Source organism: Pantherophis guttatus, chromosome 3 (genome assembly GCF_059756535.1).
Source record: "Pantherophis guttatus breed Tessera chromosome 3, ASM5975653v1, whole genome shotgun sequence".
NCBI classification, from domain to species: domain Eukaryota; kingdom Metazoa; phylum Chordata; class Lepidosauria; order Squamata; family Colubridae; genus Pantherophis; species Pantherophis guttatus.
In genome coordinates, this window is record NC_142065.1 from 64,368,362 (window position 1) to 64,385,338 (window position 16,977).

A 16,977-nucleotide genomic window follows, 5' to 3' on the forward strand; every position below is an offset into this window, starting at 1 on the left:
ACATATCTTGGTTGCACCTTCATTACAATAGCTCCACCCACCCCACTTTCTCACTATGGCTACCTTCTCATTCAATGAGGTTAGCATCCTCTCAGATTTTCAAAACTAGCTTTAGAATACGTTACAAAAACATCGCGTACTGACAATCAAGTTTCATATACAGCATTTACAACTTCTCTCCATGAGCAAATACATGAATAAAGTGATCAATGATTTCTGCAGATATATTAGATATATTCACTATTCTCTGTGCATATACAGCAATGCAAAATGCAACCGATTTGATCCTAAATTATGAATCTTGATTTTCTCCCCTCTTGATAGACTACATATAAGTTTATGATTCTAACTACATAAATATTTAGACTTTGCAGACTATTATGCTTTTTGTAGGTTTCCTTGGAAGATACAGGTTTACAAAAATTACCTTGCAATTCTACAACTGAAATCGTGCAATTCCTGTGAAATCTTGCAAATGGGAATTTAGATTCTTTCAGATTCTTTCCCCATGCCTAACGGAAGCAGAAAATAAGGCCTTCCCAAAATATCCCAGTTTTGCACAACAGATTAATGGTGTCCGTTCAAATTTTGATCAAGCACAATGGAAACTTCAATTTAATATCCCAAATGAAACAATTGATAGGAAATTAGGGTTAAAATATGGACTATGAGTAGGACTTGTTTCCAAATTTGCATTGGTGTTTCTGTCACATGCAAAAGAAACTCTGCAGATATGAAAACACTTTGGGATTTTTAAATTTAGACTAGAAAGAGGGAAACATTGAGAATATCAGCCTGCCCAAAACAACTATTCTGAACTGGCTACTCATTAGTTACTTGTAGTTGTATTAGATGTTATTAGACATGCCTAATTGTGTACTTCCTACACCGCTAATGTCTAAATGGATTCTTAACGTGGAAGCAGTAGGATCAAAATAATATCACTTACCGGTAATAATTAAAAGTTACATTGAATATTGTGTGACAATTCCTGAACAAGAATCTGCTCGTTTACCCAATAAATAACTCAAGCTGTGAAAGGGAATCCTTCAGATCAGGCCAATATTCTAGGCATGAAGATGCAATGAGATGTATTCATTTGTTGTATTGTGCTATACAGTATCACACTTCACATAGACATGGAAACTATTTTGATTCATCATTTTAGTAGCCTTTTTACACTTCAAGCAAGCCAAAGGATTGCTGTGAAGAAATAACTATTACGAGAGCACACACAATTAAGATGGGTTTACTCTGAGCTCTCCTTGAAATATACCAATGTAATAGGTATTGTTAAAATAACCTATTCCTTAACTCTCCTATAGAAGATGTAAAAAAAAAAAGAAATCAAAAGTTTTTATTGTTTTTGTATAACAGAATTTATATAAACATCTCTGATTTACCTTACATTTTAAACTGCAGGTAAACAATTTACTTGCATATTCTTTTTAATGTTCTGTGGATTCTTGGCCAAGATTCACAGAACGAGAATCGTCAAATTTTTGTTTGGTTTTTGTAAACAGGATACACTCTGGGCAAAGCTGTGCCAAATTCTGCGGCTTGATGAATTCAATTTCTGCTCTTGTATTTATAAAAAAATGGCTGGTTTTGCTGGACTGTTTCACCTTAGCGTTGAGAAGGCATCTTACTTGATTTTGAGGCTGTCTAAAAGGAATGTGAAAGTGGATTCTAAATCTAGATGTTTCTGATAATGTTTGTGATGGGTATGAAGTGCATCTTCAGAATGTGGTGCCTTCAAAGAGAACATAATCAGAATGAGGCAACTTTCCACGGCAGGTTTTCTGGAATCTCTGTATCCGGGAGAGAATAATGAACAGCAAGGACGTGAAATCAAATGTTTATATTTATTACAGCAGGGGGGAAAAGAGAAAAGATCTTGATTTATCTTTTAAAAACCATCCCAGACCAATGAAGACATTTAATTTAGCCATCACTTTAATACAATGAAACCTGCCAAGTTATCTCTTTAAAAAAAGTGTTGCATTAGGAATGGGACAAATCTTCATTTGAAGGTTTATTATTTTTTTTTCTTTAAATATAATCCTGACTGTAACTGTGAGAATTTTCATTTGCCCACCCCATCCCCATCATCTTTCTACAGAAAAAAAAAACTTAATCAAAATGCCTAAGAAAAGGGCAAGCATTTCTTTTTTTAAAAAAATCATTGTCTTCTTAAAAATTACACGTTTCAAGTACTTTTTTGATAAGAGTAAAAACAAGCCAATGTTTTCCAAAATGAAACCAAACCAAAAAGAAAACAAAAAGAAAACAAAAACCCAAACAAAACCATAAGTAAAAAAAAAACATTTCATTAAGGGGTGCAGAAAAAAGACATCCCTTTAATAAAACATTATCAACAAATATCGTACACAAACTACAATGTATAATAATTACTTTTCCTTTCCCTCGCTTAACTTTAGAACCAGACTACAAGGTAAGAAAAAACACTGAAACAAGATACAATGTTCTCAAGAATCCGCACAAAGGTAGGTAAATCCAGGGTAAGATAATATTTTACATAATATGAAATACATAGATCAGAAGTGAAGGGTTTTTTTTTTCTTTTATATAAAACAAAGACCAGCTACAAGGGGGTGTAATGTACAGAGATCTCAAGACTTGCGAGTTTCACTATACATGATATGCTTTTCTGTAGTCACCCCTACCAGGAGAAGGTAAGATTTATTTATTTATTTTTAAATTCTGCTTTTTAATTACAGAGTGAGAAGGAGGGAGAGAGAGCCTACAGAATAGCAAGTATACAATTTAACAACAATAATTACTTAAAAATATCTCCATCCAGTTCCAGAGCATATACAGTGAAACCCTAGTAAGATCACATCGTTTCATTAGAAAACCCAAAACAAAAACAAAAACAAAGCAGTTGTTAAGAAGTTTGCTCTCACCAGTTTTTGAGTCAAGTTTTTAATGCCTTTTCATTTTATTTCTGACACAGTCCCAACAGGAAAAAAAAAATCCCAAGTACAGATAGTTGACTTACAACCATTTAACAATGCTTTGAAGTTATGATGGCCTTGGAAAAAATGATTTACGACCCATCCTCAAAGCTATGACCCTCACCCTATCCCCACGGCCATGTGATCAAAATTCGGGCACTTGGCAACTGGCTCACGTTTATGATGGGGGCAGAGTCTTGTGGTCACGTGATCTCGATTTTCTACCTTCCCAAGCTTCTACCAAGCAAAGTCAATGGGGGGAACCAGATTCGCTTAACATCCAGATTCGCTTAATGGCCATGGAAAAAATGGCCGTAAAAATCAAGTCCGGTCATGTGATGACTTGCTTAACTCTCGCATTGCTAAGCAACCAATCCCAATTCTGGCTGTAAGTCTAGGACTACCTGTACCCTAATCCTCAATAACCCCACCTCCCAGAAATTCTGACATTTTCCAAATTCTGCAAAAGGGCAATTCATAGCAGTGCTTCAGGCGGGGAGGGGGGGAGGGGAGGACAAGCAAGGGAGGGGACTAAAACAGTGCATGCCACAGTCACAGATATACCCAAGATCACAATTAAACTTTTGGAGGATGTGATCCTACAAGGGAGCCAGCTGCATTACAAACTGAGGCAGGGGAAATCTTTTCCACTCTGATCTTCTTGCTGAAGGAAGTGTTGTGCTGCAAGACACCAACCTAAAGGGGAAGGGGGAGGAGGGGGAAAGGTCTTCTGAACAAAACCCACCAATTTATTTAAAAAAAAAAAACCCTGTCCAGTTTTATTATTTTAAAATGGCTACAGAGACAACATGAGATTTCATATCTAGACTAGTTTCCTTGCGTAGCACAGCACAAACATACAAGAAGTTTAAAAGAATAATCAAGCAAAGGAGGCTGGAATTGGGTGCTAGAGGCTTCCGTTTGTTTCCAAAAAATGAACAACACAAAAAAAAGTGTCATATACATATAATAAATCCTTCTGCAGAAGAAGGATCTTGTCATGTCTTGAAATATTTTAAAGATTTGTCCTTCATTGTTTTATGGAATAAAAAGTTCAGCCTTTTTATTGCATGAAACTAAAAATTAGGGCTGGATCTCCGGCTCTGAATGTCTCCCTGCCAAACGCACCTAAGCTTCTTCTCGTCTTGCATAATTTCTTGAGATCCTCCAAAGGGCAGCCGACTTTTTCTTTATCCTGGAGAAGAGGATGTGGGGCGAAGGAAGAGGGAAATCACACACTCATTGTCATGCTGGGAGAATACTGGGCGAGGAAGGGAAGGATGAGAAAAAAAGAAAGAAAGAAAAAGTCACACAGTAATAATGAGGCCAAAATCAGAACAAATTGCTAACTAATGCGCTAGGAAAGCAAATGGGGAAAGAGACATAGGCTTCTTAAAACAACTCCTCTTCTTAACTGATTCAAGAAACCGCAGAGATAAAATATGATAGAAATCCAATTGCCACTCTTTTATCTTCTGTTGGTCAACAATGGTTGGGAGTAGCTTGGTGGTTAGGTGGAAACTCAAGTGTTGCTGCTTTTACCATTTTTACTACTTCCGTTGTCATATGTGTTGAATGATAAAGAACCTCAAGTTAGAATGAATATAATACTACAAAGCTTTAATCTTATATGTTTTGCATGAAACAAGTTACACTAATAATGAAGATGTTGCTTTTTCTTAATTAACATTTGTTTCGGTTGTTGATCAGCATCCCTTTCTTGCAGCCATGTTGTATTTCATATTAGCTTCATTTGGCAGAACCAGCCACTTAAATTAAGTATCTCTACTGCTTTGACTGTCAGGGATGCTTTTCAAGAAGTCCATCCATGCAAGGAGATAGTTGTGATTTCCTACTTCTTCTAATACCCTCATTGAAAACTTGATTCTAAGCTCCTCATGGTAAGACCTATTATTGATTTATTTTACTTTTTTTAAAAAAAAGTATATGATTAATAACAATGGCAATGATTTTCCTACATTGAAAGGGCCTCTATGATCAATATAAACTCTAGCCAGAAGTTGTCAGGCAACAAGTTTCTCTTATGCACATCCAGTACACATGTTTGCTGTACATTCAAACTGTGAGAGCCAAGCACATTTCTTTTGGGTTGGCTCTCTGGTTCTAGGATTGTTTCAAAAGAACTCTCCTTATTTCTTTTAAATAACTTATGGTCTCCATTGCCTCCCTTTGGAACCATTTATCTTCCTCGTATATAGAAGGCATGCTACATCCAGATATCATACCGATGATCTTACTCTGGATCATTTCCCAGTTCTATCAGCCCCCACATCATCCTTCCTTGAGGTTTTTTTTTTTCATCTGCTGGTCCAGGAGCCACCCCCACACTGTCAGCCATCATATTCCACATATTTATAAAAAGCTCTGAAAAGCTTGAAAAACTCTGAGATTGAAATGCAATGCGTTTAAAGAGCGGGTGTAAGAACGACTCACGTTGTCATTTTGGAAGGAATGGAGGAAGTTGCCTCCCAGTTCACCATCATCTCGTGGAGTGCCCGGAGGATTGCTAATGCCACTTATGTTGTTTGGAGAATTCTACAATTAAAAAGAAAGGGGGGAGGGGAGAGGAAGGGAAAACACACAGATCACACATATACACACTGAAAGTGAGAGAGTGTTTTTCAGCAACGGGTACACAAACAACTATACATTGTTCTCGGATGAGCAAAAGATAGCTAAACATGAAGCTTGTGCATAGAAAGCATTGCACTTCATTTAGAGCATAAGTGTCTTCATCTGCTAAGTCAACAGGGGAAGTCTGCTAACTTCTGGCAAACTAATAAACGTGGACCGGAAGATGAACACTTCCTCCCTACTTTCACCCCATAGTAAGTATCCTGTAATCCTAAATTTGACATGTAATACAAAAAAGGGTAAGAAGCCCCCAATTATATTGGCAACATGTTGACTTACTTTTGGAAGTCCATCAATGTCTCCTGACCCTTATGAAAGAAGATTGGGATGGTGGGATGGAGAGGAAGAGAAAAACAGGCTGTTAGTGGAAAGGACTTCGCTTCCCTCTTCTAAACCAACATTTTCCCCAACTAGCATTGAAACATGTAGATCCTGAACTTATATGCAGAAAATAAGAGGCTGCTGCAAAAGGTAGGGCTGGACCTTCTGGGAAGCAGCTGGCAGTACATTAGTGAGTTGCAGGTCACAGCTGGGCTAATGCAAACCTCTTAACATTTGCCTCCAGAAAGGGACCTGCTGGGGGATGCCTCAGCTGCCATTCCTTTGCATGGAAAACTCCCCGGAGCAGAGCTCAGCTCACCTTCCTGCACAGCACTAGAGTAATGGCCTAATCGAGTTGCTACGGCCTCGGCTCCCTCCCGTGAGCTTTCTGACACTGATCAAGATGGAGTACAGCACCTCTACTTCAGCAAGATGTATAAGGCAAGCATGGGAGGTTAATGGGTCTTTCTGCTGCTTTAATTAAAACACACACACCACCGATAGGTTCATGCTGCTTCTTCTCTGTTATCTATCAACAGGAGTGCAGCGAGCCTGTGACTAGCAGTTCCTGTTTTCTGGCTAATTTTCGACACTACGAGTGTTTAAGAATGGCAAAGACACTGGGATTGCTGATTATCGACATAGAACTAGTCACTTATGGAAACATGGAGGAATTTTCCCCAGAAAAATAAGGAACAGGAAAATCAAAGCCATCCATTTACGAATGAGAAGGCCCTACAGGTTCTGAACACAAAGAGCATCAGTTGCAGAAAAACGTAGAGTATCAGCGCAAAGGTGTTACCAATATAATGCTAGTTGCGCAGCGCTTTTATTCCTGTCCTAATGTTGAGCCTGTAAACATTTCCTGCAGTACCCGTGAGTGATGCCATAAGAGACCAAGAGGTATCATAGAAAAATAAAATGGCGGTGGTCTGTTACCCATGTTACTAGGTTAAGCTGGGGGTGGGTGGGAGAGAGTACGTTGGGGTGGGGAACTATGGAAGGAAGCACTGCTAGAGCAGAAAGGATACTAGATCAGCGATCCCCAATCTTTAAGACTTGGTGGCCTGGGGGGGGGGGCGAGAGGGGAACTGTCCATGCAAGTGGCGGACTGGCCCGCACACTAATGTGAGGGAGGGCCCACCTCTCTCTCTCGTCGAACTGTCTGTGTGTGTGCGCTGTTCCGCTGTTCCTGCAAGTTGAGTTGGGTGCATGTGTACCGGCCAGCCACTTGCATGGCCCGGTTCTGAACAAACCATGGCCTGGTAGTGGATGCGGCCTGGGGTTGGGGACCCCTGTACTAGATTAAAGGCTGTCTTCTGGAGAGGACTTACTGGTGCCTAAAACTGACTGAGGGAAGCTCCTAATTCTTCCCTCTGCATTCTGACCAAAGTCTTACTACAAGGCCTCATCTCCTAGTTTCCCACAACTCACTCTGACTTTGGAATGATGTGGCCTCCTTGTACCATATATAATTTGAGCCACTCATTGGATGTGGCTTACCCAATCAGAAACCTCCATAGAACCAACTTCTATTAAAAGACAGACTCCTGTGTGACTTTGCCCCAAATATTTTTTGTTCAGCTTACCTAATGAGCCATTCATGTGATGGGGTTCCATCCCACCCATGCCTCCCATGGGACCATCTGATCCAGGCCCCATTGGGAACTGAGGGGGGGAAAAAAAAGAAGGTATCCATTATGATTGATCATTTGTATTGTAAAATGCCACCCATACAGTACCTTATGTATTAACAGCTATAACGTTCAGAAGGTTAATAGGCTCTGCAAACTAATTATTTTTGGAAGTCTGCTACTAGAAAAAGAAAATCTGATAGCTTCAAAAGAGAGAACAGCTAGTTGTATCAAATTCCCATCAGCTAAGATGTGGTAAAACATCCTTATTCTTAATATATTGCATCTTATTCTATATATACCAGACAGCTACCAAAGCTTTGAAAGAAAGCTGAAATTATCACTGCCTTGAAGAAAGAGTATAGCAGTGTTGTACACTTTCTAAAGTAAATGAGGAGGAGGGAAGCTTCAGAACAACCCCTGTTAATTAGTTTCAACTAAATGTGCAAGATGGAGTAGGGTTCAAGCTGTGTTCTCTTTAAAAACAGCCCACTCTCAGCAATGCATGTGATGGTCTTGACCAGAGCCACATGAATGCTACTATTTTAATAAGCATAAAAAATTAACAAAGTCCTGAAGAGTTAATCACTTGTTAATGGTTTGCTTTATTTCTATTTTGAAATAAATGGCTGAAATCAATTAAACTGCTTTACCCTCAACTGATGAAGTTAATTATGATTTGTTATGGTATCTGATATGTAAATTATTAGAAAGCAGACTTACATTCGACCGACTGCCTCCAGGCGGTACAGGATTAATCATTGTGTAGATGTTGTCACTTGAATTTGTCGAATCTATAGAACAGTGAAATCCACTAAGTCAGGGTGATTAATTCATTTCTTAATTAAAACAAACTCATGCCACTTGAACTCATTCTTTCGAGCTTTATCACCTAAAATTCCCTCTAAGTACCACCATTTTCTGGCTAATTTGTATTTAATGAAGATTCACAAAGTTTTTAATCACAGAAATTCAACTGTGAAAAGAAGTCTCCGCTACTAACCAAGGATCTTGAAGCCTTTTTGCTACGAGAGATGAAGAAAGATAATTTTCTGCCACATGCCACTTAGCGCCTCAAAATTAGACAGTGCAATTATCTCACTACACCATAAACTTTTTTTTTTTTTTTTGAAAGAAGAGTAATATTTGTCATTTCACATATTACTTTCCCCAATAAAGCAAGAATCTAGATTTTTAGTGCTGGTAGCAGGAGGAAGCCGTAGAATGCAAACACAAAGATTTATACGCAGGCCACAGTAATGGAATTAAAAAAAAGAGGGAAGATTTGTGGCTGAATTAACATATGGATTGTTTTATTATGATCTAGTAAGAAATGTAGATCAGAGTCCTCATAAAAATGCAGGAGGAAAGCAGTGATATTACTGAAGAGTAGCTCCACCTCTGCAGCTGTTGTGCACCCCTGTTACATGCAACAGGGCCACTTTCTCCAAGTGTCCCTTTCTATTTTTTATTCTTCCAATGGATGCTGAAAGTGTGAGCCAAATCAAACTCTGGCCCTGTCAGAATATTCACCTCACTGAGCCAGCATGGCTGGCTTAGGAATTCTGGGAGTTGAGGTCATAAAAGGGCCATAGTTCCCCACCTCTGCTATAAGGGAACCAAGGGCTGGAAGGGGATTTTATGCAGCCTTCTGGGAAGACATGTGGAGAAGCAGAGCACTCAACTTAGGGAATGCCACTGTACAAAGTGGCATTCTGAAACTGTTGCGCATCCTCTGCAGTGTAAAGCTGGATAATATGTTCCTGGCTACTCCTCTGAGGAATTCCTTGGCCCCAGTCCTGGGCCCCAGTCCACAAAATTGGAACATTACAGCCTTAACCACACTGGATTTAGGGAGTTTAATAGGGTTTATTTTACATTTCCCACTTAATTCCCTTGGAGTTTGTAGAGGATGATTTAAGTTAGATTCTACAAATCACCCAGACACATTTGACCCTGGATAAAAAGTTTCACCAGGATGATGAAAAAACCACGAAATAAACCTATTCTAGTAAGTCAACATTTATTAAAAATTATTGATCAAGGGAAGCAGTGCAACACTTAGCCTGCTTGCCAGGAACTTGATGATGATTGCAAACTAACTTTAAATGAATCCAGAAAGGCTGAGCCACAGGTGAACGCTCCCCATCTCCATTACCTAATTCCTACTGTATAACTTCCCCATTCTTTAAGCCTAACAGAACCTAAGCGATCCGTGCTAGGGAGGGAGGGAGGGAGGGAGGGAGGGAGGAAAGAAGGAAGGAAGGAAGGAAGGAAGGAAGGAAGGAAGGAAGGAAGGAAGGAAGGAATTGTGGAATCATTTTCATTTGATTATTGTCTGCAGCTGTTCCAAAACAAATAAAGCATCAACCACATGCAAATGTTATGTTGTCACTTTCCATCAAGACCGACGATGAAAGAAACTCTTTCTCTCCCACACCGCTTTTCCCGTTCTCCCGCCCCCATCCCTTACCTGCAGGGCTAGGCATGATGGGTGTTCCAGGAGGACCTCCGCCACCAGGGGGCCCCTGTTGACAAGATTAAATACGCATCAGGCACCACTGTGATAACATAGCCTGCGATAGGTCAGCCAGATCTTGCTGCTGTCAGCAACAATGTCTCACCTTGGTATTCAGCCAAGCATTAATCTCCTGCTAAAACCTTCGATGCACCCTTGTAGCCAAAGTGCAATTTCTTTGTTTAAGCCTCAGGAAAAAATGAAGGTTTTATAGAGAGATAGTAAGGTGCTTCTATGCAAGATGCTCATACTGGGTCTATTTGTCAGGGAAGGAACAGAAGAAGGAGGACCATTCTTTCTGTAACCTTCACTCATGCAGAAGTTGCAACAATAAGCGGGTAGTTTAAAGCAGTGGTCCCCAACCTTTTTATCGCCGCGGCCCGCTGAGCGCGCGCAGGGGTGGGGGCACGGCCCAGGAGCTTTTGCGCACGGCCCATTGCGCACGGCCCAGGAGCCTTTGTGCTGCAGTGTTCATGTCCCCCGGCCGCTGTGCGGCCCGGTGCCAGATACTCCACGGCCCGGCACCGGTCCGCGGACCGGGGGTTGGGGACCACTGGTTTAAAGCATTGGAACTTGCTATGTCAATGTGTTAACTCGATGGTCTGATTCCAGTCCAATTAAGAATACAGCTGCTAAAAATTCTGACTGTAATTGCTCTAAGATAAATTAAAACTGGAGCATCACCAACACAACATCATTCACAATGCTGGGGGTTAGAAAGCTATTTCTTTCCATACTTTAGGGCAGTATTTCTCAACCTTGGTGATTTTAAGACGCATGGACTTCAACTCCCAGAATTCCCCGGTCAGTGTGGCTAGCTGAGGAATTATGGAAGTTGATGCCCCTGTGTCTTAAAGCCACCAAGGTTAAGAGATACTGCTTTAGGAGGATGTTGACTGAAGAAATGACTTATGCTAATCGACATCCTCTCTTTCAGCATGTTTTATGCACTATGCTTCCTGGAACAAGGAAGGTTTTCCCCCAACGATATCTATGATTTGCATATTATACAGATGTGGACGCTTCCCTTCGGCAGGATAAACAATGCAACAGCATGAACACTTATAAACATAATCTAGGCTGTGAATTCAAGTATCTTGTGATACTTGTGAATTCAAGTATCCCTAGAGCTAGTCAACAAATATACTGCCACTTCATGACATTCGGCTCGGTTATTTGTGAAACTTCCTCCTCCCAGTTGTTGTGGCTTTTTCCACCAGATCTGAGAGAATGGACATGCTCTGGGACCCTCAATAAAATGGTGTCACCTGGCAGGACTAGGAACTATGGCTCCTCTGTTATGGTGCTTCTCTTATGGAAGAGCATCTCCACAGGGATAAAAAAGGTTCTGACCCTGTTGGCTTTCCAGAAGATTGCAAGGTCCTGGCTCTGGGATGTTAATGGAGTCCATTTTTTTTCAATGCAGTCTTGACTTGGGTTTTTAATTGATCTGGATTTGTAGGGGATGACCAGGCTGAGCCTGAGGGTGGAGTCAAATGTATCATCAGTTTGGAGTCTCTATACTGCCATACGAGACCTGAATCCAGCCTCCCTTTAAATCCATTGACTCTTATCTGGCGCCAATTTGCTTTGACCATTAGTAGATCAGATTCCTGTGTATAGGTAGCATGAAATAAACTTATGGTACTTTTGAAGTCTATCCTGGTTCCTGACTTTTTGTACCTGACAGGATTATGGATAATGTTTTTTTTTTTCCTGTGTACACTGCCCACTGATTAAATGAGCAGCTATGCAGATTTGTTTAACTGCTGAATTTTTAAAAAATATGAGCTTACCACATATGTACCAGGTGATGAAGAAGAATATGGAATCTGTGAACAAACCAAAGCGCATGCATTACTTTTGCGAGAGGGTGCTTTTGACAGAACTCTAATAAAAATATTTATTGCTTTTAAATATGCTTAGAGGCGAGGACAGCTGCACAGAGGGAAATGGAGGATATCCCATGTCTCCTGCTCCGGATGACACCCCACTGGGAAGACAGAGCAAGGGATGCAACATAGATTTAAAGGGAGATGCAGGAAGAAGAAATAAACTAAATTCTAAGGTCCAAGTGATAAAGGCATTCCACAGAAAAAAAACACTTACTGAGTTAGCGCTGTTGGGATTGGGCCATGGTCTACCAGCTCCTGGACCCCTGGAGTTCAAGAAAAGAAACAAGCTTTTAGTGCGCACACGCACACGTTTACTCAAGTCTAAGCAGAGAGTAAAACAGCACTCATTTCCACATCAAATGAAAGGTACATCAGTCAAAAGCCAGGAGCATGAGAAACGCCTTACATGTTAATCCCAGGCATGCCGGGCCCTAGAGAGTTGGGTGGAGGTCTCATTCCGCCGCCATAGTTCTGCAATGATAACCAAGGATCAGTCTACCATAACGAGAAGGGAAACCGGAGAAGAAAAGAGAAAGGAAAAAAAACAAACAAAAACGAGAGGGTTAGTTTGTGAAAATGAACTTTAATCAAAAAAAAAAAAAGATGATGACAATGAACATACAGGTCAACTTAGCAACTTCTCTAAAAGTGAAACAGGGTTGTGGCAACTCTCATTTTGCTGTTGGACTGGGAAAAGTCTTTAAAAAAAAAAATCTTAAAAGCCACCAAATTTCCATCTCTTCATAGAAATTATAATACTAGAAACGCCCATTGGGCAAAAGCTTTTGGCACTGCCCAAGGTATATCAACAAGGGAGTAACCTCACCTGGAAAATATGTAAGATCTAAGAAAGTAATTCAAACCAAAAACAAACAAACCAAATGCAGCTTGTTCCTTACGCATGAATCCAAACAAGTAGGAGATGTAAAATAATTAAATTACTTGCTTGGGGTGGGGTGACGGTTGTGGAGAGACTGATGTGAGGAAGCAGAACATGAGCGAGAGAGGGGAGTGAGAGACAGACAAAGAGAGAGAGATTAATTCTGCTTTAGGAAATACAGAATAATGAGCAAGCAATGGGTTTGCCCAAGAGGAGATGTTGACAGCACCAGAGTGTGTAGCAGGTTTGCGAAGAGCATTCCTTCCTCCCAAAAGTCTGTCTTCAACAACAGTAACAAAGAGCAATGCTGATCAAGTAGCATCCACTGCATACCTTTTATTTTATTTCTTAAAACATCACAATCACGAAAGACATAAAGGACTTTTCTGGCCAAAGAAATAATGTTATGGGTCTGTTAATGTGATTACTAAAACCCCTTAAAATAAGAGCTCTTACATCTAAAATGTTAAGAGTGGTCCTATTTAAATTCCCTTCTACATATCCAAATGCCGGCTTAGCCCAATCTTCCAGATATCAATCTTCAGAAAAAGTCAATGCAAGCTAGGCATAACAATTTGCTTTGAAAATGGGTCTAAAGAGGGAAAGGGAGCAAATCCGTCATGTTGTTGGTAACATGCAGGGCTATTGTTTAAGAAGCAGCAAGGAATAGGGACTTGTGGTTGAAGTATATAAAATATGACTCAAGTCCACAACTCCTGCTCCTTGGCTGACTCCTTGGTATCTTACCCATGACCATGTTCTCTATGCAGAAATTGTAAATGCTACCGAATGAGCCAGCTGGATTGCATGATCCATGTACTGAAAGACCTGCACAGGTTGCTGGTTACCAAATGGGTTATTTTCCCCATCAAGTTGTCCTAACCAAATGAAGCCACAACCACAGCTATGCTTTATAATTAGGAGGTAAAATACAATCTATATTCCTGAGAGACAAACAGACTGCTTGTCTGAAATATTAAATGAAAAAAAAAATATCCCCATCTAACAGTCCATTACAGCCTCCACTTGATAGTACATTTTTCCTCAACATTTAATCTTTTATTGGCTGGAACAGAGACTTACATTACTCACAAAGTGGAACAACTGCAACCTGGAAGAAAAGGATTTGCTCCGAGTTCCTCACTCATGACCCATACACAGAAAAAGCACATTACCGGTAGAAAGTTTGTCTCTAACATTCACACAAGGCCTCGTAAAGATATGGTGCGATCACGCCTGCCGCTTACAATGGCTAAATGACATGCCTACAACTCCAAAAATATGAAAGAATGCTACAGCTAATATGCTGTTTCATCTTGATGAGAAGCACCTGGTTTGCTTGAGATATGCCGTGAATCCAGAACCTTTCACGAGGCTGTCTTTGTTTGGCTGGTGCAATTATAAGAAATGCAAACTTTTGTGATGGTATATGAGGAACTATTGAGAGCTTTGAGGTCACCAAGAGTTCCAGATCATTAAACCAGACAAAAGAGCACCTGGAATTTGACTTGCTTGGAAATGCAATCCCCCTTTTCTCTTTCCTGGTAGGTTCTCATTCTGTACTGGGTATCAGTACTGTTCATACACTTTTCTTCATGTGTTATACTTCCCAAAATAGATAAACATGCTGCTTTCATAGCCAGAATTGATGCAGAAGATTTACACAGGGCGCATATGCTAATTATTTCATCCCAGTCACTGCAGAAACAAGTCTTAGAAGATTTCAGCGCAAATGTGCTCTGAAAAACTCATCAAAATTTATTTGCCTCCTTTTCCAAATCTAGATACGCTTCTGTCTCTGCCTATGCCTGTCTAGTTATCTAGTCTTACCTTAACAATAATTGGCCTGAGTGAGTGCTCTCTTATACTTGCATATTTTGTTTATTCTAGTAGAAATACAGGGCCAGAGTGCAAGTCTGATTGAATCAAGAAGAGCAATATGGTAAGGAAAGTTTGTAATGCTCAGTACTTTCGCTGTTGCAGCAAATATGAGGAATAACACAGGATATTAGTTGATACGTGCAATTTGCAGCAAGAAACCAAAATGTATTCTTGCACATTTTCCTTCTAAGATGCTATCCAATACTTTACAAGATTACAATATCAAATTTGCTGGAATAGATTAAGAAAAATGATTTTCCAAAGGCTATTAGCCCACTTTCCTTAGCAAATGGATACTCTTTCATATGCTCATTTTCTGGGCCGCATTCTGCATTGGATGCTTATAGTTTCTGCTTAGGAGAACACAAACATACTGCTTCTTTTCTATTTCTAAGACGTTCTCACCATAATTCATTATGATAATTGTTCCAATTGGGCTTAGCACTAGTTTTGCATAACCACAGTTTGAAAGATTCAAGTGAGGCAGCAAACCATGAAGTGAACAAGAGAACTATTATGAGAGGCAAGGAAAGGATGTAACAAAGCTGCAGCATATTGTGGTCCCTCAGTCCGTATCTGATTTTAGATACCGACTGAATCACATACAGCGATAAGCTTTGGAGATTCAGTAAGATACAAGTGGGTGAGTTTTGAAAACATGCTTTATATAAGAAAGGTGGGAATCATCATCTTCTTCATCATCAACATCACCACTACAACATCACCATCCCAGGTCCTTGGAAGGATTCACTAGGTGGACAACAATGCCAAATCTAAACATCTGGTTGACTGTACAAACAACTATGATAATGTTAAGCCATAACCTATGATTTATAAATCGTAATGAGTAAGATTTTTAACATACTAAGCAAACATATGGGTGGCCAAGAATATTTTAGTTGAGTGCAATATTGAACCTAGACACTATTTAAAACAGAGCCCAGAAGAAATGGGATTTCCATCTGAAGGTGACAATATTTACAATGCTTCATTAAGAGTGGTGTCATCTTCCACTTCTAACTCCCCATTGTTTCTTTCATTCCCCCTGCCCCCCTTATACACAAAATTCAAAATAATTCAATAGGAGCAACATTTATTTTGATTGCTGGTGCTAATGAGTCCTCCATCTAGAAAGCTCCTTAAGTGTTCTTCTGCAATGGTGCTGATGGGCAACATATGTAAGCATGTTTGGAACTCGGACCTCTTGTCTCCAACCTATACAGTAAAGATGATTTTAGCTTGCCTCTGCCCCCTGGCTGCAAATGCAGGAGTACATAAATATGGCTGTGAAATTCTTGACATCCCTTAACTGAATGCTATTGAATGACTTCACCTTGACCGGTTTTCTCAAATGGTTAGATGCATACTGCAGTGAGGAATGATGGTCTGTAACTCCCCCCCCCCCCCGGGGAAAAAAAACTGCCTGGAAATGTAATGTGACAAGGAAAGGCCGATGTTTCAGCTTGGCAGACGAAGAAGCTAAGGAGAACAAGAAGATGGCAGGACAGAACCCCAAGAAGCAGCAAGCTTATGAAAGAAGAGGTCTGCATCACTCTCATAAAACAATAGTAAATTTACAGGCTACTCAGTTACTTGGAATAGCCAAGCAAAAAGTGGACTCAATGAGAGAAGAGAACTTTCACATCTGACTTTAGCCTTTGAAAGTCTGTTTCGTGGATCTGCAAACTGTTGGCCTGATTTATCCCTAAGACAATCCTGGGGGCAAAAATAAACATACTGCAAAATTTTATCTCTGAGCAAGCGCTCTGTAGGCAGCTTAGAAACCTATCTAGATTCTTCAGGTTTAAACAGAACCAGAACTCTAGAACAGGGGTCTCCAACCTTGGCAACTTTAAGCCTGGCAGACTTCAACTCCCAAAATTCCCCAGCCAGCAAAAATGGAGTTGATTTGGTTTTGAGGGGTTATTATTTCAATTCACCTACTTTTCCTTTATCTTCCTTCATTTCCTGTCTAGAATGTTGCAAAGGTGAAGTATGTGGTGATTTTTTTTTAAAAAAAAAAAACGCAGCGAGGGAGGGGGGAAGAAAGCTTGCTGAGTGGGGTCTATGTGTCTGCTCCTGCTATAAAGAACAAGGTAAATCAAAACAGACGAGACTGCAGCAAATTTAATTATTAACATGGATTCAACTGAAATACATACAGCGTTCTATCTGCAGCCTCCTCTCTTCCCGCTTTACTTTAAAATTATCATTC

General features: G+C 40.1%; 1 protein-coding gene across 10 annotated transcripts in view; it reads right to left on the minus strand.

The window, feature by feature from the left end:
• Positions 1-1,846: 1,846 nt before the first annotated feature.
• Positions 1,847-16,977, minus strand: part of SSBP3 (single stranded DNA binding protein 3) — a 199,810-nt gene continuing 184,679 nt past the window's right edge. For 5 of the 10 annotated variants that reach the window (XM_087889743.1, XM_034415140.3, XM_034415141.3 and 2 more), the window contains 9 exons: positions 12,408-12,472; positions 12,216-12,264; positions 11,903-11,938; positions 10,062-10,116; positions 8,312-8,382; positions 7,544-7,622; positions 5,913-5,941; positions 5,433-5,534; positions 1,847-4,239 (listed from right to left, as the gene is read on the minus strand). In XM_087889743.1, coding sequence (XP_087745869.1) covers positions 4,210-4,239; positions 5,433-5,534; positions 5,913-5,941; positions 7,544-7,622; positions 8,312-8,382; positions 10,062-10,116; positions 11,903-11,938; positions 12,216-12,264; positions 12,408-12,472 — 516 coding nt within the window. In that variant the 3' untranslated portion in view covers positions 1,847-4,209. Of the gene's footprint in view, positions 4,240-5,432; positions 5,535-5,912; positions 5,942-7,543; positions 7,623-8,311; positions 8,383-10,061; positions 10,117-11,902; positions 11,939-12,215; positions 12,265-12,407; positions 12,497-16,977 lie in introns of all 10 variants that reach the window. The other 5 variants (XM_034415144.3, XM_034415138.3, XM_034415139.3 and 2 more) reach the window with 1 other exon arrangement.